The sequence below is a fragment of the Zingiber officinale genome, chromosome 7B, assembly GCF_018446385.1.
Source record: "Zingiber officinale cultivar Zhangliang chromosome 7B, Zo_v1.1, whole genome shotgun sequence".
NCBI lineage: Eukaryota > Viridiplantae > Streptophyta > Magnoliopsida > Zingiberales > Zingiberaceae > Zingiber > Zingiber officinale.
In genome coordinates, this window is record NC_055999.1 from 96,425,875 (window position 1) to 96,451,662 (window position 25,788).

The 25,788-nt window shown below is 40.9% G+C and overlaps 1 protein-coding gene across 1 annotated transcript; it reads left to right on the forward strand.

Moving 5' to 3' along the window:
* The first annotated feature begins 11,073 nt into the window (after positions 1 to 11,073).
* On the forward strand, positions 11,074 to 13,319 carry LOC122006412 (homeobox-leucine zipper protein HOX12-like). The gene is made up of 4 exons (XM_042561908.1): positions 11,074 to 12,366; positions 12,445 to 12,505; positions 12,604 to 12,923; positions 12,996 to 13,319. The coding sequence occupies exons 2-4, from the start codon at positions 12,448 to 12,450 to the stop codon at positions 13,248 to 13,250; spliced, it is 633 nt and encodes a 210-aa protein (XP_042417842.1). The 5' UTR covers positions 11,074 to 12,366; positions 12,445 to 12,447; the 3' UTR covers positions 13,251 to 13,319.
* Positions 13,320 to 25,788: the final 12,469 nt, after the last annotated feature.

Here is a 25,788-nt window from a genome sequence, read left to right on the forward strand (position 1 = left end):
TAGTGTAATCTATTAGTCAAGATAAACTAATACCTAATTACACTACGACTATTCCAATGGTTTGTTCCTTTCCATCTTAGTCGTGAGCTACTGTTTATAATTTATAAAGAACCGATAACACGATCTTCTGTGTGTGACACCACACACTATGTTATCTACAATATAAATTAATTAAACATCTACATTTGGTATATATAAATGTAGACACTTGACCAATGTGATTCTTATAAATATTTATACAAAGGCTAGGCTTTTAGTATACACTCCAACACCTTCCTCGTTGCAGTTGTAGCACCGGACTGTCCTTTTGTTGCGTTGATGCTTCCTCGACTGCGATTTAAATTTATTAGTTTTAAGAAATTTATTGAAACATCTTACCAGTAGCGTCGCTTCGGTTTTGTCGATTGATGCTTCGGAGTCGGGATCGTCCTTTTAGGCTTGTAGGGCAATGTTAAGGTTCGACTTTTCTACTTGTTTAGGCTCTACAAGTCGAGACTCGTGAAGTTCGAAGGTAGAAAATAAGCTTTCTAAACTACTTACCTCAAAGTCCTTAGAGATGTAGTAAGCATCTTCTAAGGACGCCCACTCTGGAGTCCTTGGGAAGGTGTTTAGTGCATACCGAATGGAATCTCGGTTTGTTACCGTTTTGTCGAGATTTGTCAGTTGTGTTATCAGCTCCTTGATCCTCGCTTGGAGTTGCGCAACCTTCTCGCCGTTGTTCATCTAAAGATTTGTTAGTTGTGTCCGGAGGACGTCGCGCCTTGCTAGCTTCGCTTCTGAGGTGCCCTCGTGGAGCTCCAGGAATTTATCCCAGAGGTCTTTGGTGGAGTTATAGCTTCCGATCCTACTTACCCATTGGGGTGGCAGAACACTGAGCGGGTGAAATTCCGCCTTTCTGTTGGCTACGCAATCGGCCTGCTCCTTCTTCGTCCAGTTGCATTCTTCTTTGTCTTTTGGCACTGTATATCCATATATCACGATTAAAAGAATGTCGAATTCGGTCTTAAAAAATACCTCCATTTTGCGTTTCCACGTAGCGAAGTCTCTGTCAAACTTCGGGGGATGAATGTTCGCTTCGGCCATCGTCCTGATCTTTGTGCTTCAGTTGGCAGTTAGTTCTTCTAAGGTGGTCGGGCTCTGATACCACTTGTTGGTGCAGCGGGGCCGGCAAGAGGGGGGTGAATTGCTTGAAAAATAAAAGTATACCCTCCTCGGATTTTTAACTCAAAATAAATAGCAACACTTAAAGGAAAAGGCAGAATTAAAATAAGAGACAAGAAATTAACTTGGTTACAACCAAGACGGTCGTTAATCCAAGGCGGTTGAACAGCTCCACTAGAATGTCTCCTTCACTGTAGGTGGAGAAGCCTTTTTACACACTAAAAGAGTTCACAAGTTGTTAGGAATTGAATGCTTGAATGAATGATTATTTCCTAACTCCAGGGGCCTTTAAATAGCTCCTAGAAATCCTATCTCAAAGGTCCAAGGCGCCTCCAAACAAATCAAGCGGATAAAATTCTATCCGCACTCAAACGGTCGAATTGACCCGGGCTGAGGCGCCTCAAACAAGATTGAAGGTGCCTCTAGTGTGGAGGCGCCTTCAATGCTGATTGAGGGGCCTCCAATGTTGAGGTGCCTCCAATACCTGATGAAGGCGCCTTGAGCTACATTTCTAGCATCCTTTCTCCTTTGTTTTAACTTCCGATGCTCCGATCTTTTGGGTGATTGCGACCAACCGGAATATGGCTCAACCGAACCCAATTCCCGACCTTCTCCTCGAGCAGTCTTCCGTCCCGGCTTTACGTCCCTCGAACATCGCGTACGTTCTTCTCGCCCACAGGTGTACTCTTCCGCAGCTCTCTCGTCCTTCGGACGCACCGAGCCTGTCGGCTCCCTTCCCGTGTCGTCCTTCTCGCTAGCAGCATCTTCCGCTCGACTTCTTGCGCTCCTAAGCTCCTGGACACTTAGACATAGGGATCAAAAACACTCAAGACCTAACTAACTTTGGTTGATCACATCAAAATAACCACGGGGTCTAACATTGTTAGCTATTGAAGCTCTATGGAATCTCAAAATACATCAGATAGATATAAAGGCAACCTTTCTAAATGGAGATTTAAAAGAGGAAATCTATATAGAGCAACCTGAAGGGTATTCTATGCTTGGACAGAAAAATAAGATTTGTAGATTAGTGAAGTCATTATATAGCTTGAAACAAACACTAAAGTAGTGGCATGAGAAATTTGATAATGCCATGAAAAAATGTAGATTTGAGATTAATGAGTGTGATAAATATGTCTACATAAAAACCAAAAAGAATAATTACATCATCTTGTGTCTATATGTAGATGACATACTTATCATTGGAAGTAATGTTAAGATAATCAAATCCACTAAAGATATATTGAACTCAAGATTTGATATGTAAGACATGGGCCCAGTTAATGTAATTCTAGAAATCAAAATTCTTAGAATAACAGAAGGACTTATTCTTAGTCAGTCCAATTATATGGACAAGATTGTTGAGAAATTTACCAAGGGTGATATTGCGTTGGTAGAACACCGATAGATACGAGTCAATATCTATCAAAAAATAAAGGTGAAAGTATCTCTCAGATAGAGCACTCTCAAGTGATTAGAAGTCTGATATACATGATGAGTTGTACACTACCAGACTTAACCTATGTAATAAGTAAACTGAGTAGATACATGAGTAATCCCGATGTTGAGTACTGGAAAGGGATAACAAGAGTACTGAGGTACTTAAGATATACTCGTGAATATGGACTGCACTATACTGTTGGAACCTCAAGGAGTTTTGATGTGATCAAACAAGTTAGGTTAGGTCCTGTTTTGTCTAACCCTTGTGTCTAAGTGTGTAGGAACTTAGGAACACAGGAAGTCAAGCGGAAGACGCCGCTAACGAGAAGGATGACACGGGGAGAGAGCCGACGGGCTCGATGCTTCCGAGGGACGAGGTGACCGCGAAAGAGTGTACCGGTGGACGAGAAGAACGTACACGACGTTCGAGGGATGAGAAACTGGGAAGGAAGGCTGCTCGAGGAGAAAGTCGGAACTTGGGTTCAGGTGAGCCCTATTCCGGATGGTCGAAATCACCTAAGCTAGCGGAGCCAGAACAGAAGACCCGGACCGATATGAGCTAAACTGGAGCAGTGGAACCGGACCAAAAAAAGTCAACTAGGTTGACTTAAGTGGTCCGGGCGCCCGGATCCATTCCACGGTCTGAGTGCCCGGAACCATTTCGGGTACCCGGAAGTGGATTTTGACCAGATCAAGGTTTGACTCAATCTGAAAGTTGGGAGATAAAGTTTTATCCCCCCAGGGCGCCCGGAACCCTTCGGGGCACCCAGAACAGTGCTATAAATATAGCACTAATTTGCATAGATTATTAACTCAACTTGTAATCCAGTGCTTTCAATTCTGTTCTTTCTTTTTGTGTTGTCAACGTTGTAAGAGTCTACTTCGCCCAGAGGAGATCATCAGATAGTGCGTCATCCTTTCCTTGGATTAGCAATCCTCTGATTGCAAACCAAGTAAACCCTTTGTGTCTGATTTCTTAAATTAGTCTCTTCTTTTTATTATTATAAGTGTTTCTTAATTAGTTGAAAATCCGAGAAAGGTTAGATTTAATTTTTTAGGGCAATTCACCCCTCCTCTCTTGTCGGCCTCCAAAGGGACCAACAAGTGGTATCAGAGCAAGGCGCTTCAGGAGGACTAACCGCCGATCAAAGCAATGAGATGGCCAGACCAAGCATTGTTCCACCAAACTTTGAGGGGGACTTCGCACACTGGAAGCGTCGTATGGAGGTATTCCTAAAAACTGATTTCGAAATTCGGTTAATTATAAAGTCTGGCTTTGTAGCTCCGACGAATCAGAATGAAGAAGAAAAAAAAGAGAGCCAGTGGACAAAGAAGGAGCAGAGTGATTCCGTAGCGAACAACAGTGCGGAATATCACCTGCTGAGTGTGTTGCCTCCTCAAGAAGTCAAAAGTATCGAAAGTTACTCGTCGGCCAAAGAACTCTAGGAGAAGTTCCTGGAACTCCACGAAGGAACATCTGAAGCCAAGCTAGCAAGAAGAGATATCCTTCGGAATAGACTGACGAGCATCCGTCTGGAAAAAGGTGAGAAGGTAGCCGATCTACACGCGAAGGTAAAGGAATTGATTACTGGTCTCGAGAATCTCAGTGAAACGGTAACAAACCGGGACACCATACACTACACACTCAATGTGTTTCCCAGAACTCCAGAATGGACATTAATCGTCGACGCCTACTATATTTCAAAAGACCTGGAGGTAAGTAATTTAGAAGAATTGTTCTCTACTCTTGAATTACATGAAACCAGGTGTACAGGGACAACAAAGGGATCAAGCCAGATGATCGCACTAAACGCAACCAAGAAGGATGAACCCGAGTCAGATTCAGAAGAGGATTAGGAAGCATATATGGTAAATAATTTTAAAAAGTTTTTTAGATCTAATAAATTTAAAGAAATGCAGAATAAAAAGAATCCAAGAAATAGAAGAATGATGCGTTGCTATCAGTGTCAAAAGAAAGGACACTTAAAAGAAAATTGCCCAGAATTAAAGAAGGACAAAGTCAAGATACCCAAGAAGCACAAGAATCTAAAAGCAACTTGGGACGATAGTTCATCATCTGAGTCCGAGATTCAAGAATATGCCGGGATAACACTGATGGCAAGCTATGAAGGGCAAAGTACATCAGAACCCAGCATCGATGAAGGGGGAGGGACGTCAGATGAATGCAGGGAAGCAAGGGGAGAATCATGCTTCAAGTCTGATATGGTAAGTGAGGTATGCCTCTTACCTCCTGATCAGCTTTACTTTGGTATTAAGGCTATGGCAAAATCCATGTATAAATTAGAAAATAAAAATACCAAATTTAAAAATGAAATTTTAGAAACAAAAAGAATTTTGGCAAAATCATGTCTAATAGAGGATTTTGATAAATTGAAACTTGAAAATGAAAAATTAAAAGAAGAAATAGAAAGATTGAGAAAGTCTAACGGTTCAAATATTTTTGCTTTTAAAAATTATAGAGGATTAAACTGGTACTATAGGTTTCACCAAAATCAAATCAGAAAAATATCAAAAGACTATATACCTAGAAAATATTTGATTAACCCTGTAGGAAGAAACCTCTATTGGGTTCCAAAAACTTGTTTAACTTAAAAATTAAAATTAGACATGACATTTTCAGCAAGAGAATTAAACATGTAATTTATTTATGAGGCTTTGTCTAGAAAGTGGTTGTTTCTCCAATAATCAAGAAAGTCTAGTGCCTCGCCATTGCCTAGAAGCCAAGTATCGAAATGAAAAGTTTAATTGACTAACTGAAAAGATATTAATTTAAATGACTTAATGCTTTAAAAGAGTTATTTAATTTGTTTTAGAAAATATTTTCAAAAATAGTCGTGTTTGAAAAAAAATAGAAAATTATTATTTTTGGAAATTAGAAAAAAAAATTTCTATGTTTTTAACTTAGAAATTTTGAAAGTTTTCCATTGCATAAAAAATTATTTTTAAGTTATTGCTTAGAATTTTTTTTAAAAAAATTTAACTTAAATTGAATTTTTTTTTGAAACTTAAAAATTATGTTTTCAAAAACTTTGAAAATTTTCTCTATTGCAATTTGCCTTAGAATTTTTTTTACTTATGAAAATTTTCTTTTAAACTTAAAATTTTGATTACTTAGAAATTTTCTAACTTAAAGTTTTAACACTTAATTCTTTTTAGAATTTACCTTAGACTTGTTAAAAAGAACCCCATTTTTTATGTGATCAAAGGGGGAGAAGAATGTTAAGTCTAGGGGGAGGTATACATTCTTTAAATTGAAAAATCTTTTGGACTTATTTGCAAATTAATTATTTTTATTGCATATGTTTACCCTAGATTAACTTGGGTTGCTCATATCAAAAAGGAGGAGATTGTTGGAACCCTAAGGAGTTTTGATGTGATCAAACAAGTTAGGTTAGGTCCTGTTTTATCTAACCCTTGTGTCTAAGTGTGCAGGAGCTTAGGAACACAGGAAGTCGAGCGGAAGACGCGGCTAACGAGAAGGACGGCATGAGGAGAGAGCCAACGGGCTCGGTGCGTCCGAGGGACGAGGTGACCGCGGAAGAGTACACCGGTGGATGAGAAGAACGTACGCGACATTTGAGGGACGAGAAACCGAGAAGGAAGGCTGCTCGAGGAGAATACTGGAACTTGGGTTCGGGTGAACCCTATTCCAGATGGTCGAGATCACCCAAGCTAGCGGAGCCGGAACAGAAAACTCGAACCGAGACGAGCTGAACCGGAGCAGTGGAACCGGATCACAAAAAGTCAACTGGGTTGACTTAAGTGGTCCGGGCACCTGGAAGTGGATTTTGACCAGATCGAGGTTTGACTCGATCTGAACGTTGGGAGATAAAATTTTATCCCCCCCAGGGCGCCCGGAACTGTTCGGGGTGCCCCGAACAGTGCTATAAATATAGCACTGATTTGTACAGATTATTAACTCAACTTGTAATCCAGTGCTTTCAATTTTGTTCTTTCTTTTTGTGCTGTCAATGTTGTAAGAGGCTACTGTTGGAGCAATCTGAGTACCCTAAGTTTTGATGTTTGGGAAAAGGTTTAAGTTAGGTTTATTGTTGTATTTGATATCATTGTGAGTGTGCAGGATACAGGTATAACAAGGAAAGTCCAGGTGTGATCTTGGCAAAGGAGGAAAGTCCAATGATGAGTCTTGGCGGTGTAAGTCCAAGCATGTAGTCTTGACAACGTAAGTCCAAGTGTGACTTGACAATGGATGAAGTCCCGGAGGCGCGACCTCTTGGCAAAGGAAGACCCGACAACAATGACAAAGCCGATGGAAGCTCCAGAAGGCAAGACGTGAAGGATGGGGAGACATCCGAGGGACGCAAAGCTGATGGAGGAGGCTAGAAGGCTAGGTCTAGGTTGGTCAGGCGAGAATGAGTATTGAGTGAATGTACTCGGGGTAAAATTCTAGAATTAGGGGTTACTGTAGCGGTATTGTAGCAGCACTGTAACGTTACTGTAGCAGCACTGTAACATTACTGTAGTAGTCGACTAGTGGTTTCATCAGTCGACTGATGCAGTCGACTGGTGTAGTTGACTGAGAGCGAACAGAGGGTTGGTATCGAGCCGTTGGGCTGCAACGATCGAATTTCCACGAAGGGCAGTCGACTGATAGGCGGTATTTTTGAACCCGTGGCCTATATAATCAAGCATTGGAAGCTTGGTTAAAGTTGATGAAATAGAGGTGGTTAACCCCTATTAGTAGTCTACCAGTGCCCTAGCTTCTCAAGAGCCCTTGGTGAGAGTTTGTGGCGAGGTTTCTCCACCCACAAGGAGCTACACGAGCTAGCTGGAGGTTTTCTGGGGAGTCATCCACCGACTGATCGGGATCGTCCACCTTACGGACAGTCGTGGAGTAGGAGCTTCATCTCCGAACCACGTTAAACAACGTGTCATTGGGTTTGCTTCTTGTTTATCGTTTTCTAGGGTTAGCTTTGCTTTTGTTTGTTAGTATTTTTATTTCCACTGTGCACTAACAAGCGTAGGAAGCGACGATTTGGGTGAGACGCTATTCACCCCCCCTCTAGCGAACGTCAAGGTCCGAACAGCTACTCCGCCCAGAGGAGATCATCAGATAGTGCGCTATCCTTTCCTTGGATTAGCAATCCTCTGATTACAAATCAAATAAACCCTTTGTGTCTGATTTCTTTAATTAGTCTCTTCTTTTTATTATTACAAGTGTTTCTTAATTAGTTGAAAATCTGAGAAAGGTTAGAATTAATTTTTCAGGGCAATTCACTCCTCCCCTCTTGCCGGCCTCCAAAGGGACCAACATATACGAGATATCCTACTATGATTGAAGGATACGGTGATGCGAGTTGGATATCTGACATAAAAGATTCCAAGTTTATGATTAGATATGCATTCACTCTAGGAGGCACAACCATTTCTTGGAAATCTTCTAAACAAACAACAATAATCAGATCCATGATGGAATATGAGTTTATGGCTCTTGACAAATATGGTGAACTGAATGACTATAATAATTCTTAGAATATATTCCAAGATGGTCGAAACTGGTGTTGGTAATTTGCATACATTACGATAGTCTATCAGCAATTGGTCGGACACAAAGTCATTTATATATTGGTAAGTCTAGACATATACATTGTAGACATATACCATTAGATAACTACTTTCAACAGGAGTTATCACTCTTAACTATGTGAAGTTAAAGGATAATCTAGCAGATTCGTTAACCAAAGGGTTAAACAAAAAGTTAGTTGCAAGTTGATTGCATGGGATAAGTTTGATGCCGATAGAAAATGTTGGTGCAAAGAAAACTCAACTTATGCAGACTAGAGATCCCAAGAACTAGATTCAAAGGGATAACCGAATTGTACCGACAAAATTACTCACTATGGGGAATGACCCAATGGATCAGTGAAGGATGGAGGTTGAATACCCAACTTTTAGTGATCCAAAAGAGTAATATGGAATACTCGTAAGTGATCACTTATGTGAGAAAGAAGTGAGGTCTCTTCGAAAAGAATTGGAAATACAATTCTTAGAACTTCTCATAGAACCGGATATGTTCATGGCCAAGAACGAACACACTCATGAGAACTGAGTTATATCAAGGAAAGTCTTGGGTGAGATATGACAATGCTTACACAAACAACAGAATAGTTCAAGGATATCGTGTCTACTGTCAACCAGTAAGTAAATATATCTTCACAAGGGAAGGTTCAAAGCGTTAAACCTACTTGTCCTATACTGAACTCAACTATTGAATGCTATCACATACCTTATCTCCATTCATGTGGGGGGATGTTGGATATAGGTGAATGGAGAAGATATGGAAGAGGAAAGAAGCTACATTGTGAATGAGAATTTAGTCCTACATTAGGAGTTTCAAGGCATATTAGTTAGTTTATATTGATTCACATGTATTGATGTTGTGAACAAATGCATTGGTGCACAGGGGGTGCAAATGTAGGGTTTGGATTGCACTAAACTAAATTGACTCGTATGCGAGCACGACCTGCTCGCCCTGAATGCCAAACCGGTCGGGGCCCATTGGGCAGAACTCCTATATAAGGAGACTGCGATCACAAGCAAAAGACACACATACAAGAAAAAGCAAAAACTCTCTACCTACATTTCCCCTCCTCTTCTGTCGTGCATCTCTTGTTCGGAGAAGTACTCGTGATAGTAGTCGAGTACCTCTCAGTTCGTCGTGACCACCAGTGCTTGGTGTGCATCACGATTAATTGTTGTATTCTGGGAAATAAATGACCCGAGAAAACCTCGAAGACAGCCAAAGGTTGGGTGAATCTATTTCAAGGAAATTGCGTCCTTCACGGGCCTCAGTCACTTTGCCCACTTGGTCTCTTCGCTCGTTCGACCGCTTCAGATGTTCGACCTCTTCACCCGTTTGTCCACTTTGATCGCTCGATCACTTTGACCGCTCGACCCGCTCTATCACTTGGGCTACTATGCCTTTAGGCTTCTATGTCTTTAAGCCGCCCTGTCTTCTACTGTTAGGCTGATTTGCCCAGTCAACCACTCATCCTGCTTTGCTCGCTTGACTGTACTACCGGACGGCTGCTCTGCCTGGTCAATCACTTGGTCGGTCTGATCTATGACTCGGTCGATCTGCTCACTTGGCTGATTTGTCCGCTCGGTCACTCTACCACTTGGTTGTTCTTCCACTTGGTTGTTTTGCCTCACGATCCGCTCTACCCACTCGACCGCTCTGCAGTCAGTATTCAGCACTTGGTAGAAACTAGCTCTGTTGGCAGCCTAAGATTATCAGCTCAGGTTATTTTAACATATAAATTGAATTTAATTTAGTATATTTAAATTTGGCTAATTCACTAAAAATCATTGATAGATTATCCAACAATATCTTCTGTTCACTTCTTCACTGGAATCATTAAAGATGAGCACTACTGTAACAAAAATATTGATTGAAGTTTCAAACAATTTCAATCCCATCTGTTCTTGAGATAGAAAAAACAAGAGAGGATTTCATCTTTTGGTACGGTCAGCTATAGTTCAAGAGTTGAGATAGTCCAAAAGCCAAGATATATGGACCAGGCCAAAGAATGGGTTTGGCCAGCTTGAGCCCTAAGCAAGAGGATGCGAATCTTTGTAATTGGGCCTTGCATATGTGAGTGGTCAGAATTGTATGATGCTCGGGATTTGGCCATGTAACTACGTGAATTAAGGGGATATTTGATTGATGAATTTAAAAATAAAAAATTGAAATGATAATAAAAGATAGTGTTTAAATTATGAATTTAAGAATATAATTTAGAGATGATTTTTATATTTATAAAAATCAATTAAATTCATATAATTAAATAAATTTTATTTTTATTCTTATCCTTATTCACACTCATAACCATTCTAATCATTTAACTAAAATTACTTAAATTGATAGTGAAGTGATGGAAGTCTTAATCAGTCTTTTGTGGAAGACAGAATTGGCCACCCCTACTGTTCTTAATCGCATCTGTCATTGACCCTTAACTGGATATTACATGGATCATGTCTAGCTACTCCATTGAAAAACGGGTAACAAAAGTCACAAATGTCGAGGAATTCTCCATCAATCATGAGATTGCTTTCGCTCAAAATAATCCGCACGCTTAATTACTTTACGTTAACAGTAGTGACGTAGACGTCTAAAGTTTGACAACACGCTACTCCTTAATTAAACTAATTAAAGTAGGAACCCCTTTGACAAACAATTTTGTCTGTAACTCTGTTAATTATTTGTTTAATGACTTTAATCACTTAGGTATTGAAGAGGATTAATTAGGCATGTGATAGGACTAAGCCCTTTTAATTTTTTGTCTAAATATAAATATAAATATAAATACAAATATAAAAATAGATTTCTTTTTCGATAAAGTATCTGACAAGTAATGAATTAATTGGCGTGCGACGCGTGGCTCGTTCATCTCGTGTTTATTCCCGAGATCGGAAGGGGAGACAGGCACCCGAAAGCTGCTCACTTTCCTTTCCCTCGTCACACAAAGCAAGCAGCGGCGAAGCAAAAGCTCCCAGCGGAGGCACCCAATTTTAGAGAGTTCATTCAATCTGCTCTTCTGTGTCCGGTTTCCAGATACAATGCATCCGCCGTGAATGTGTGCGTGCTCGTGGAGATCATCTCAGTTACTCCCACAATGTGACCGCCTGACTCAGAGAAAGAAGATGGCGATGGTACTGCTGCACAAAAGTGTCGATGGCCTGGTTGGCATGCACATAGGCCAGAATATGAGCTGGTGGCCACACCAAACACCTCAAAATTCTTTCGCCGTTTATGTTAAGGATAGGAAAAATGTTAAAGCTTTCAAATTATATGTTTTAGAATTAGATTTGAATGAAAGACTGGATCCGATGTATAAGGACCGCTCGAGATATCAGGAAAGGCAGCTTCCGCCCATGGCGACGGGCACCGCCAAACTTTCCGTTCTCTAATTCCCATTCAATGGATGCAGCCATGTTCCGTCTCACTCGCCCGCGCAGAGTTCGACGTCAACAGGTAACCGAGGCGGTACGAGATGAGTGATTCCAGTAATCAGCAGGAGCAGTAAAGCAACAAAAGCTACCACCGTCTGTGCGTGCAACTGAAACAGCGAGCTTATCTCTTGGGGCCGCAGCGAGCGGGCACAGGCACATGAGGAGCTGACACCTGTTCCTTAGTGCCCAAGGTCAGGACGGCAGGTTAGAGGGTGCCCTCCCTCGGGGCGACGTCCCTGTCAGCGACGCGTGTTAGCGCCAGGAAGCCCCTCCCTCGCGTGGGTGCGCACCATGTGCCTACCTGCCTCGCTCATTGACTCCTCCCTCCCTATCCCAAGTATACGCACGAGTCAAACGACTCGTGAACAGGGACGACGGCGTTCAAATTTCCAGCTTCTGCCGCCTTCTGGTTTACAATCGGCGTCATTTCCCTGTATTAAAAGTGCGCGACGAGACAGTCAACTGTGTTAAAAGTATTGTAAAAAAAAGTTTTCAAGGATAATTGAAAAGTCATTATCCTTCGATGTTGATTTTGTAAAGGATGAGAAGTAGCTAGGCTTGAATAAAGTGAGGCGGAAAATATATAATTTTGAAGGGATTCTTTATCCATCAGCCATTTATAAATATGCCTCGAGACTTTAATCATGGCGTGCTGGTATAGTGCTGCTACTTCCTCCGGCTCCGCCTTCTACCTTTCCTACTTCCTTCTTGCTTCTTCCTTCTTCGTCTGTTAATTATTCGATCGAGGTAGAGGTAGAGGCAGAGACAGAGGTAGGGTGATGTGTCGAATATAAGCCAGATTATAGTATCTTTCTTGCTTTTTATTTACTTGGCGAAGCGTTTTGATAGTCAATGGAAGAACAGAGGCGGTTCTCTTCGTTGTCCGAACTCTGCTCTCAAACTCCTGCAGGTAGTTAATTATTAATTACTTAGGATGTTCTCTACTTGCATTGGAAAGAGAATTAAGAGAGATGGTTGAGTATGAGTTTGTGTATTGTTCTCGTTCAGCGTCGACGGTGGGGGAGGGGAGCAGGAGGAGGCGGCGGCCGCGGAGGAAGAGATCATCGGAGAATGATGAGGCGAAGAAGAGGCGGCTGAGCGATGCGCAGGTGAAGTTTTTAGAGATGAGCTTCCAGAAGGAGAGGAAGCTGGAGTCGGGGCGGAAGGTGCACCTCGCCGCCGAGCTCGGCCTCGACCCCAAGCAGGTCGCCGTCTGGTTCCAGAACCGCCGCGCGCGCCACAAGAACAAGCAGGTGGAGGAGGCCTACGCCGAGCTCAAGTCCGCCCACGACGCCGTCGTCCTCCAAAAATGCCTCCTTGAATCCCAAGTACTGAATTATTAGAGAAGTTTTTAAAGTTTTTGACTTCGACAAAGTTAACATAGGCATCAATTGGGGCAGGTGTTAAATTTGAGGGAGCAGCTTTTTGAGGCGAAGGAGGAGAAAAGGAAGCTGTCGTTGGGGATCAACGGAGGAGCTTCCGGCCTCAGCAACGTCACCGCCGCAGGCGGCGGCAGCAGCAGCCCGAGCTCATCCTTCTCGGTCGTCGGAGAGCTCGGCTTGGAAGGAGGAGAAGGCGACTTCATGTACGCGCACCAGCAGGAGCATGATTTCAACAAGTACATGGTGGAGTGGGCAAACTTTTACGGTGTTTAATTAATTAAGTACATGTCTAATCTGTCAATTATTGCTATTATTAAGGCCATAATCTACCCTTTAGATTAATCAATCTCTCTAAACTCTGCTAAATCATTTCACTCCACACACTGATAGGAATTCCTAGTGCATTAGCTAGTACGGCTGCCATGTTCTGTGCCTGTACTCTTCATCTCCTTTAAAGTTGTAGAAAAGTGGATTAATTATGTTGCCCAAGTCCTCGTTAATTCAGCAAGTTCTGCAAATTCTTTGGATGAACAATATAATTTTTAGTTCAGTTAATTTCTCGTCGACCCCTGCCCTGCTTTGGCACGGTGAGGAAGCAAGAAGAGATTCAAGGAAAGCTGCTGCTGAACTGCATGGCGTGAGATGGACAGTGCAATATGGCTTGATGATATTTCGGGAATAATTTACTCGAGAGTCATTTTCTAGCTCTTGACTCTGTGAGCGAGATGATAGAGACAGAGTTCGGCTGATAAATTAGTGCTAGTGCATTTGTTGTGAGGAAGAAGTGAAAAGTTGCTCAGTTTGCTTGCAAGTTACAACTTTGAGATGCCAACAAAAGAGAAATAAATATATATATATAGTTACAACTTTGAGATGCCAACAAAAGAGAAATAAATATATATATATAGTTACAACTTTGAGATGCCAACAAAAGAAAAATAAATAAATAAATAAATATATATATATATATTTGGGATGAAATTTGTGATAAAAAAATTTTTGTTTCAAAATTTTTGTTATCATTTGTTGTAAATTTTGCAACAAAAATAATATTCATCGCAGATTTCGTCCCAAATATATATATATATATAGAGAATAAAATTTGCGACGAAAAAATTTTTATCTCAAATTTTTTGTTGTCAACTTGGCAACGAATTTAGGGATGAAATTAGCGACAAATAGTATCTTCGTCGCTGATACGGTGCATGTTCGTGGGGTCAGTAAGAGGATATGGTTAGGAGTCAAGATCACAGAATGGTCAAAAGTCAAGCCTCCCTGACTGGTCAAAAGTCAAGCGTACATGGAGGTCATAAGTCAAGTGTACGTGGAGGTTAGAAGTCAGGCTTATGTGGAGGTCAGAAGTCAAGTGTACGTGGCGGTCAGAAGTCTAGCCTTCGTGGCTGGTCAGAAGTCAAGTTTACAGGGTCAGGGTCCAAGTCTCAGCTGGTGGGACGGTCAAAGGAGGGGAGTACAAGTTGGACAAGGGACAACCCTGATAGCGGTCAGGGACAGGGCCCACAGGTCAGGTATGGTTGAGGACTGAGCCCATAAGCCAAGTAAAGGTAAAGGAAAGAAGGCTCTGGGCGTAGAATAAACAGGCAGGGCATGCAGGTCGGGACGTACAACCCATGGAAAGCAGTAAATAGTAAACAGGCATGTACACAGGCAGGGCGTGCAGGTCGGGACGTACAAGCCATGGATAGCAGTAAACAGTAAATAGATCTGGACACAGACCGGGCGTGTAGGTCGGGACGTACAGGCCCTGGATAATAGCAAACAGAAGCAGGTCGGGAAATAGACCTGGCGTACAGGTCAAGACGTACAAGTCATGGATAGCAGTGAACAGTAAATAGGTCTGGACACAGACCGGGCTACAAGTCATGCTTGCAAGTCCTGCAATTCAACACCTTCCTCTCCACCTTCCTCTCCACTAGCTACAAATATCCTAAATATGTTACAACTTATTTCACCACGTTCAATTGTAACAACAAATTACCTCAATATGATATCTACGTATTTCACCACATAAAATTATAACTACAAGTATTCTAAATATGATACAACATATTTCACTACATCAAATTATAACTACAAATATCCTAAATATGATACAACATATTTCACTACATCAAACTATAGCTACAAAAATCCTATTAGGTTTAATCTGACATGGAAAGAATGGATGCCTTCTTAAAATTCTTATCATATAAAAATATCTTAAATGATGAAAATACAAAATAGTCAAGATCAATTAGGTGATACTAGACTTGCATTTAGTGCTCATGGTTACTTTGCTGCGAATAAAACTCTAATCATAATTTAGAATTCTAGCTAATAATATAGTAGTTATAATTTTCAACAAGTTCATTTGGGGAAGATCTACAAGAAAATAAAAATATTAGATCTATTACAACTAATCAGAATGCACCTTACGATAATAAATCACAAATATGAGTGTCTCCAACTACACCGAGCTTACGGCAAATTGAGACTGCAAAAAACAACATTACAAATGTAGTCAATACCTTACGATAATAAAACAAAAATAAAATTAGTTAATATAATAATTAAAATAGACATCTACAGTCGCGGCCACAGCGGCAGTCGGGCCATCGGGGGAAGTTGCAGCCATCGGCGGCAACCACAGCCCCCGGAGATAGTTGCAACCATCGGTATTGCCCCTGGGGCAGCCACGACCACCGGTCTGCCACTGGGGATAGTCGGGGCCACCGAGCGCAGCACACGGGCATCGGGGGCATGCAGCACACGGGCACCAGGGTTGGCCGCAGCCACTCCCGGCCACTCGACTAAGGCTAGGCGCGACCACGCACGACCAAGCCCGGCCACGCGTTGGCACGCACGGCCAGGCGTTGCCATGCACGGCCAGGCGAGGACACGCGTGGCCACGCAAGGCCACGCGAGGCCAGGCACGACCACGAGAGGCCACGCGAGGCCACGCACGACCTGTCGCAGGCCAACCGTGGCCACAGATGAAGAGGGAAGAGGGGAGAGGGGAGAGGGGAGAGAAAAGAGAAGAGAGGGACTTACCAAGACACTGCGTCGCGGGTGAAATCGCCGGAGATCGCTGCCACTACCGAGAGAAGAACAAGTTCCGGATGTGGCAAAGGAATGAGAGACTTTTGAAAAGGGGATCTGGATGGGGTAGGAACGAGAGATTTTGGGTGAGTCTTAGGGTTTTTTAGCAACAAAAATATTTCGTGCCATTTTTGTCCCTATTTTTGGCGACAAATATGTGAATTCGTCCCTAAATGTGGGACAAATTCAAGATTTGTCCTAGATTTCATAAAATAAGAAAACAAAAAAAAAATCAATCGGAAGCTCTTAAAATCAACATAGATATGTCAGAATTTCACGAAACAAGTTTCTATGTATTTTTAATTTTTATCTTAATCATAAATATGTGCTCATCCATAATTTTAACTTAACATATTGAGTGTGGTGATTTTTTAACATGAATATGACCTAATTCATGTTAAAAAAATCACCACAATCAATATATTAGGTTAAAATTCTAGATGAGGACATATTTATGATCAGAAGAAAAATATGAGCTCACATAAACTTGTTTCATGAAATTCTGACATCTCTACGTCTATATTTAAGACCTTTGATTTATTTATTTTTTATTTTTTTACTTCTGGGACGAATCATATTCGTTCCTAGATTTTGGGATGAATCCTGGATTCGTTCCAGATTTCAAAAAATAAGAAAATAAAAGAAAAAAAAATCAATCGGTAGCCCTAAATATGGACCTAGAAATGTCGGAATTTCATAAAACAAGTTTCTTTAAGTTCATAATTTTCTCCTAATCATAAATATATAATAATCCATTATTTTAACCTAACATATTGAGTGTGGTGATTTTTTTAACATGAATTAGGTCATATTCATGTTAAAAAAATCACCACACTCAATATGTTTGGTTAAAATTATTGATGAGGACATATTTACGATCAGGAGAAAATTAAAAATCTGTAAAAACGTGTTTTATGAAACTCCAAAATCTCTAAGTCTATATTTAGGGCTTCCGATTGATTTTTATTTTATTTTATTATTTTTTGAAATCTGGGATGAATCTAGGGATTCGTCACCAAATCTGGGATTCTTCGTCAAATCTAGGACAAATCTATGGATTCGTCGCCAAATCTAGGACGAATCCAAGATTCGTCCCAGATTTCAAAAAATAAGAAAATAAAATAAAAATCAATCGGAAGCCATAAATATAGACCTAGAGATGTCGAAATATCATGAAATAAGTTTTTATGGATTTTTAATTTTCTCCTGATCATAAATATGTTCTCATCCATAATTTTAACCTAACATATTGAGTGTGGTGATTTTTTAACATGAATATAACCTAATTCATGTTAAAAAAATCACCACACTCAATATGTTAGGTTAAAATTATGGATGAGGACATATTTATGATCAGGAGAAAACTAGAAATCCATAAAAACTTGTTTCATGAAATTCTGACATCTCTAGCTCCATATTTTAAGTTTTAGATAGATATCCAAACATGCGCTAAACATTGACATACTTAATTAATAGTAAACTATATATGTTTCAGTAAATATCGACCTAGAGATGCCGAAATTTCATGAAACAAGTTTTTATGGGTTCATATTTTTCTCCTAATTATAAATATCTCCTCATCCAGAATTTTAACCTAACATATTGACTGTGGTGATTTTGTAACATTAATTAGGTCATATTCATGTTAAAAAATCACCATACTCAATATGTTAGGTTAAAATTATGGATGAACACATATTTATGATCAGAATAAAATTAAGAACTCATAGAAACTTGTTTCATGAAATTCTAACATCTCTAGGTCCATATTTAGGGCCTCCGATTCATTTTTCTTTTTTTTATTTATTTTTTTACTTCTGGGACGAATCTTGGATTCACCCCAGATTTTGGGATGAATCCCTGGATTCATTCCAGATTTAGGGATGAATCTGTGGATTCATCCCCAAATGTAGGACGAATCCAAGATTCGTCCCAGATTTTAAAAAAGAAAAAAAGAAAAGAAAAATCAATCGGTAGCCCTAAATCTGGACCTAGAGATGTCGAAATTTCATGAAACAAGTTTCTATGGGTTCCTAATTTCTCCTGATCATAAATATATACTCATCCATTATTTTAACCTAACATATTGAGTGTGGTAATTTTTTAACATGAATATGACATAATTTATATTAAAAAATCACTACACTCAATATGTTAGGTTAAAATTATAGATGAGGACATATTTATGATTAGGAGAAAATTAAAAATCTATAAAAACTTTTTTGACGAAATTCCGACATCTCTAAGTTTATATTTAGGGCTTCCTATTGATTTTTATTTTATTTTCTTATTTTTTGAAATCTAGGATGAATCTTTGATTTGTCGCCAAATCTAGGACGAATCCAAGATTCATCCCAGATTTCAAAAAATAAGAAAATAAAAGAAAAATCAATCGGAAGCCCTAAATATATACCTAGAGATGTCGAAATTTCATGAAACAAGTTTTTACAAATTTCTAATTTTCTCATGATCATAAATATGTCCTCATTTATAATTTTAACCTAACATATTGAGTGTGGTGATTTTTTTAACATGAATTAGGTCATATTCGTGTTAAAAAAATCACCACACTCAATATATTAGGTTAAAATTATGGATGAGTATATATTTATGATCTGGAGAAAATTAGGAACCCAAAGAACCTGAAATTCTGACATCTCTAGGTCTATATTTAGGGCATTCAATTTATTTTTCTTTCTTTGTTTATTTTTTTACTTCTGGGATGATTCCTTGATTCATCCCAGATTTTGTGACAAATCCTTAGATTCGTCCCAGATTTAGCGATGAATCTGTTGATTCATCCTAGATTTCAAAAAATAAGAAAATAAAAGAAAAACAATCGGTAGTCCTAAATATGAACCTAAAGATGTCAGAATTTCATGAAACAAGTTTCTATAAGTTTCTAATTTTCTCCTAATCATAAATATATCTTCATCCATAATTTTAACCTAACATATTGAGTGTGGTTATTTTTTAACATGAATTAGGTCAAATTCATGTTAAAAAATACCACACTCAATATGTTAGGTTAAAATTATGGATGAGGATATATTTATGATCAGGAGAAAATTAGGAATCCATAGAAACATATTTCATGAAATTCTAACATCTCTAGGTCCATATTTTGGGCCTTCGATTCATTTTTCTTTATTTATTTATTTTTTTACTTCTGGGACGAATCTTGAATTCGTCCCAGATTCTGCGACGAATCTAAGATTCGTCCCAGATCCCAAAAAATAAGAAAATAAAAGAAAAATCAGTCATAAGTTCTAAATATTGACCTAGACATGTCAGAATTTCATGAAACAAGTTTCTATGGGTTTCTAATTTTCTCCTGATCATAAATATATCCTCATCCATAATTTTAACCTAACATATTGAGTGTGATAATTTTTTAACATGAATATGACCTAATTCATGTTAAAAAAATCACCACACTCAACATATTAGCTAAAAATTATGGATGAGTGTTAGGATCCTTCGTACGGCTAGAGAGGGGGGGTGTGAATAGCCGACCCCAATCTTTCTCGTTTCTTCCTACGATTAGGTTAGTTGCAGCGGAAATACAAGGAAGAAACTAAGAAGAAGAAAGCAAACCTCAAACGCAAGGATGTAACGAGGTTCGGAGATGAACTCCTACTCCTCGGCGTGTCCGTGAGGTGGACGAGCCCTATCAATCCGTCGGTGGATGAGCCCCCGGAAAACCGGCTAACACAATATACTCCTTGTGGGTGGAGAAACCTCGCCACAAACGTTTGCAACAGCAGACTAGAATACAAGGAATACAAGTAGAAAGACAAGAACAATGTATAAACACTAACTCGCCTTCTCGTCGACTGCCTGTGAAGCAACAACTTCTCGGACAACAGCAGCAGCTGACCGTCGACTCGAAGCTTACTGGGAGAGCTCAACAAAGCTCGGATCGCAAGCAGCAGCAAGCTAGAAGCGGGAGAAGTAGAAGAAGAAGTATCCTGAGAAGCTCTCACCTTTATACCGCGAAGAAGAAACAGTGAAGAAACTAGCCGCTATGGCAGCTAGAACCTCGATCGGCCTGCGGACCGATCGGTGTCGCGATCGAAGCCCGATCGGTGCGTGGACCGATCAGTAACATCCTGATCGGTCGCAGACCAACCGGAAAGAAGCCTATGTTGTTTCGTCCTCGATCGGTCCATGGACCGATCAGAAACGGATCGGAAGCGATCAGTATCAGACTCTGATCGGCCTACGGACCGATCTCTCCGCGCCCATCGATCTCTCCTGATCGGTCTCAAGACCGATCGGATAACCACAGTATCATTGGATCGATCTGCACAGACCGATCAGATGAGCCATGTATCATTGGATCGGTCGGCAGACCGAAACTTTTCAGCCCTAAACCTAAGGCTTCCACACCAACATCCGGTCAACCTTGACTGTTGGTACATCATGCCTAGCATCCGGCCACCCTCGCCGCTAGCACTCCCCGCTAAGTGTCCGGCCAATCCCTTTGACCCACTTAGACTTTTCAACACCGTAAGTCCGATCATCCCCGATCCATCTGATTTTCCTTGCCCGGTTTCACTCACCAGACTTTCCAACCGCCTAACATCCCGCAGGACTTTCCCACCGCCTAACATCCCGTTAGGACTTTCCCACCGCCTGGTTTCACTCACCGGACTTTCCACACCGCCTAACATCCCAGTTAGGACTTCCTTGCCCGGCTTCACTCACTGTGACTTTCCAACCGCCTAACATCCCGTTAGGACTTTCCTCGTGCCAAGCTCCTGCTTGGACTTTTCCGCACCAAGTCTCCATACTTGGACTTTTCGAATGCCGACTCTTCCGTGCCAAGTCTCCATACTTGACTTTTCTAGTGCCAAGCTCCTGCTTGCTTTTCCCGCCAAGTCTCCATACTTGGACTTTTTCCCGAATCAGGTCAACCAGGTCAACCTTGACCTACGGTTGCACCAATACTCTCCCAAACATCTATTCTTGTCCCATATCAAGAATACAACTCTTCCACGAGTGTTAAACATCAAAATACAACTCAACTAGGTCAACCTTGACCTAAGGTTGCACCAACAATCTTCCTAAGTCAAACATCAAAATATAACTCGAGTCAGGTCAACTCGAGTCAGGTCAACCAGGTCAACCTTGACCTAAGGTTGCACCAACAATCTCCCCCTTTTTGATGTTTGACAAAACCATAATCAAGTTAGGTTAACCCGATAACCTAACTTAGGTTTTCAATCATCTTCCAATGTCCAATGTTCTTTCCTTGAACATTCTCTGGACATTCTCCCCTTAGGTTAACCCGATAACCTAACTTGGGTTCTCCAATAATTCTCCCCCTTTTTGACATACATCAAAAAGAATTCCAATGTTCTTCCTTGAACATTCCTTGACATTCTTTCCCTAGCTTAGGTTAACCCGATAACCTAACTTGGGTTCTCCAATAATTCTCCAATGAACACTCTCCCCTTTTTGACACACATCAAAAAGAACAAGGAGGGTATCAAGGTCAAGAGTTTCTTCCTAATGAAAGTCTCATACCTTTCATTTGAAACTCTTAATTTCCCCCTTGATACTAAACCCAACAATCAACTTAGTGATAATCCCATATCACTAATCCTTAAGAGTCTTTTGGAGTAAAAAACTCCCCCTAAAAGTCAACTCCCCTTGACAATTAGGTAAAACTCCCCCTAGAGGTCAACTCCCCCTTGACCATTGCACCAACAATGTCTTTGAGAGTTCCAAACCTTAGAAATCCATAAAACCCAACTTCCAAATGAAATTTCAGACCAACAATGAAAAATCGAAACCGCACGCATCGATCGGTCCCAAACCGATCGAATCCCTGGATCGGTCCCGGACCGATCCACGCTCACCGATCGCATTTGCACGCCCGATCGGTCACCGGACCGATCAGAACTCCTGGATCGGTCCGGTGACCGATCCACACTGAAATCAGAGATTTGATTTCCCTTAATTCAGAAACTCCTAAAAATTCCAGAAAATTCGAAAAAATGTGAAATTTTGAGGATACATTCCTCATAACATATACTATCATGGAAAAATAGTTTTCTATGAGAATAACTTCCATTTTCAAATCTTGATACAAAATTCAAAAACTTTGAAATAGTTCAAAGTTAAGTCAACTTTGTATCACAATGTTCAATGATGAATGCTATCACTAGGAAAGCTTCATCAAGGTTTTTCAAAACAATTTTGAAATGATTTCAAACCCTTTAATTTGGGACCACAATCTTAGGGCTATATGTACATGACTTGTACACAAGCTTTCCCTATGATCCCCCATATCTTGAATTAGGCTCATCTAGGTACAAGAGCTATGCACCTTGATCCTAATTCATGATCCTAATATCTCACATACATCTAGAGTGTATCAAGCACATCCATGTCAATTTTGATGTGAGATATGGGTTTAGGTATCTTAGGCTAAGGTCTCATGCATTTTCTAAACACAAATTTGATCTCAATATCAAAATGTGTTTTTCATCCTTAAATCAATTCAATTGATTATTAATGCAAGAGATGATGACATGGCATAAAATGGTATCATAAATGAGAACATGTGCCAATGTCATGATGTCATGGCATAAAGTTTGAAACTCAACTAACACATGACATATAAACTAGCCTAAGTATTATCATGACATTTCAAATGATAATAAGACTAAATATGATGTCATGACATGTGAGGGCAAACAATCATGGCAAGATTTAGCATAGATAAATATACCTAGATTACCTATCTAAGTATCCTTACCACTTTGCTAACTTAAAATCTAACCCTAGATTGCCCATATATCCCTAAGAGAAAACCAAAATCCCAATTATGGTATTTCTCTAGGTTTTCTTAAATTGTGCCAAATAAGATTGAAATCGATATTTTTCAAATATGGCACAATTTACTCTTTAAGGAGTAAATAATAATTCTTTTTCATTTTCAAAGGTTATCAAAACCTTGAAAATGCTCCTTGAGTGTCAATTTCCTCAAAGTTGGGTTAACTACCATTCTAATTGGAGTTGACACTCTCTAACCCATCTATGGGGTAGAGAAGATGCTCCTAGGAACCCAATACCTATTAGAGCTCATTGGGTTCACTAAATATTCACTAGGGATAACTTCCCTAGCAACCCTCCTAATGACCCTCTTAGGCTTTGAAGCCTTGGTCATTTTGGTCTCATCAAGGTCAACTATAGGGGCGACTCCCCTTGTGACCTTGGTAGTGGTCTTCCTAGCCCTAGGTTTTGTTCCATAATCGAATGGAACATTATGATAAGTGGGCTTGACCACTTGGGACTTAAGTTTGTGACCCAAACCCTTTTTGTCCTTGGACATTGGTTTTTGACCCTTAAACCCTAGAGATGACTTCTCCAAGTTCTTAAGAGCATTTTCCAAAGTATCAAGTCTTGACCTCAAGACTTGATTCTCCTTCTCTAGTACCTCAATTTTTGATTTGTCATTTTTCTTTGAGGCATTCCTAGGCATGCGTCTAGTTGACTTGGGATTCCTACCTAGGTTCTCCTTAACCTTAGATGAGGTAATTCTAGGGTTGGCTTTCCTAGTGTTATCCTTATCTAGGCTCACATGTTTGGCACCTAAGCATGTGTATCGATTTCTAATGTTATCATGCTTATCATTATTGACTAGTGCAATAAAATTTCTAGCATGCATCTTACTAGTATTGCACGAATGAGACTTAAATGATACCTTAGGGTTTGCCTTAGCTCCCCCTATAGAAGTGCTCGGTCTCTTGCCCTTGTGAGGTTGCCTCCCCCTCGGACAATGACTCCGATAATGTCCCCTTCGCTTGCATTGGAAGCACACCACGTGCTCCTTGCCCTTGTGTGTCGGGACTCTCCTTGACCTTTGGCGCCGGTGGAGTCTTCCTTACCCTCTTTGGACACTTACTCTTGTAGTGCCCAAATTCCCTACACTCAAAACACATTATATGCAATTTACTTGAACTTAAAGTGTTTGAGTTACCTAGGGTTGAGGATGAATGGATGCTCTCTTCTTCATCCCTCCCGGAGGTAGAAGCTTCTTCTTCGTGCTCCGATCTTGAAGAAGAAGAACTCACTTCCTCTTCTTCTTTAGATGTTGAGTAACCCTCAACTTCCAATTTGCTCTCTTCATGATGTGAGCTACTTGGCTCACTAGGCTCCTCTTCATGGCTTGAAGTGGAGCTCTCTTCATGGTACTTGGCCAAGTTATCCCATAATTCCTTGGCATTGTTGTAACCTATCTTACACAAGATGTTAGTAGGCAATGAAAATTCAATTATTTTCGTTACCTCTTTGTTGATTTCGGATTTGTGAATTTGTTCTCTTGTCCACTCCTTCTTCTCAAGTGGTTTTCCTTCCTTATCCACCGGAGGAGTAAATCCTTCTTGTACACAAAACCAATTCATTATGTTAGTCATAAGAAAATACTTCATCCTTACCTTCCAATACGCGAAGTCGCCGCATTCGTAGAAGGGTGGAATGGTGACATCTTCTCCATAGAGATCCATTCTCTAGCTTTGCTCCCACGGGTGTTGATCCGATGAAGAGCGAACCTTCGCTCTGATACCACTTGTTAGGATCCTTCGTACGGCTAGAGAGGGGGGGTGTGAATAGCCGACCCCAATCTTTCTCGTTTCTTCCTACGATTAGGTTAGTTGCAGCGGAAATACAAGGAAGAAACTAAGAAGAAGAAAGCAAACCTCAAACGCAAGGATGTAACGAGGTTCGGAGATGAACTCCTACTCCTCGGCGTGTCCGTGAGGTGGACGAGCCCTATCAATCCGTCGGTGGATGAGCCCCCGGAAAACCGGCTAACACAATATACTCCTTGTGGGTGGAGAAACCTCGCCACAAACGTTTGCAACAGCAGACTAGAATACAAGGAATACAAGTAGAAAGACAAGAACAATGTATAAACACTAACTCGCCTTCTCGTCGACTGCCTGTGAAGCAACAACTTCTCGGACAACAGCAGCAGCTGACCATCGACTGGAAGCTCACACGAAGCTTACTGGGAGAGCTCAACAAAGCTCAGATCGCAAGCAGCAGCAAGCTAGAAGCAGGGAGAAGTAGAAGAAGAAGTATCCCTGTAGAAGCTCTCAGCCCCTTTATACCTGCGAAGAAGAAACAGCGAAGAAACTAGCCGTTGCGTCGCAACGGCTAGAACCCTGATCGGTCTGCAGACCGATCAGGTGTCGCGATCGAAGCCCTGATCGGTCTGTGGACCGATCAGTAACATCTCGATCGGTGCAGACCAACCGTGGAAAGAAGCCTATGCTTCGTTTCCGGTCCCGATCGGTCCATGGACCGATCAGAAACCTCTCTGATCGGTCCACGGATCGATCAGGAACCTCCCGATCGGTCTACGGATCGATCAGGCTTCTTTCTCCGCCGCCATCGTCTCCCGATCGGTCTCAAGACCGATCGATAACCATCGATAGCATCGATCGATCACGATCGGTCACCGCACCGATCGATGAGCCATATCATTGGATCGGTCCCCGATCCAAACTTTTCAACCCTAAACCTAAGGCTTCCACACCAACATCCGGCCAACCTTGACTGTTGGTACATCATGCCCAGCATCCGGCCACCCTTGACTGCTAGCACTCCTCGCTAAGTGTCCGGTCAATCCCTTTGACCCACTTAGACTTTTCAACACCAGAAGTCCGATCATCCCTGATCCATCTGGATTTTCCCTTGC

What these genes read in the sequence shown, in the direction of transcription:
- LOC122006412 (XM_042561908.1), top strand. Translation starts at nt 12,448, where the DNA reads ATGGAAGAACAGAGGCGGTTCTCTTCGTTGTCCGAACTCTGCTCTCAA. An exon ending in CTGCTCTCAAACTCCTGCAG is followed by an intron (nt 12,506 to 12,603) that starts GTAGTTAATTAT and finishes GTTCTCGTTCAG; the next exon opens with CGTCGACGGTGGGGGAGGGG. An exon ending in AATGCCTCCTTGAATCCCAA is followed by an intron (nt 12,924 to 12,995) that starts GTACTGAATTAT and finishes CAATTGGGGCAG; the next exon opens with GTGTTAAATTTGAGGGAGCA.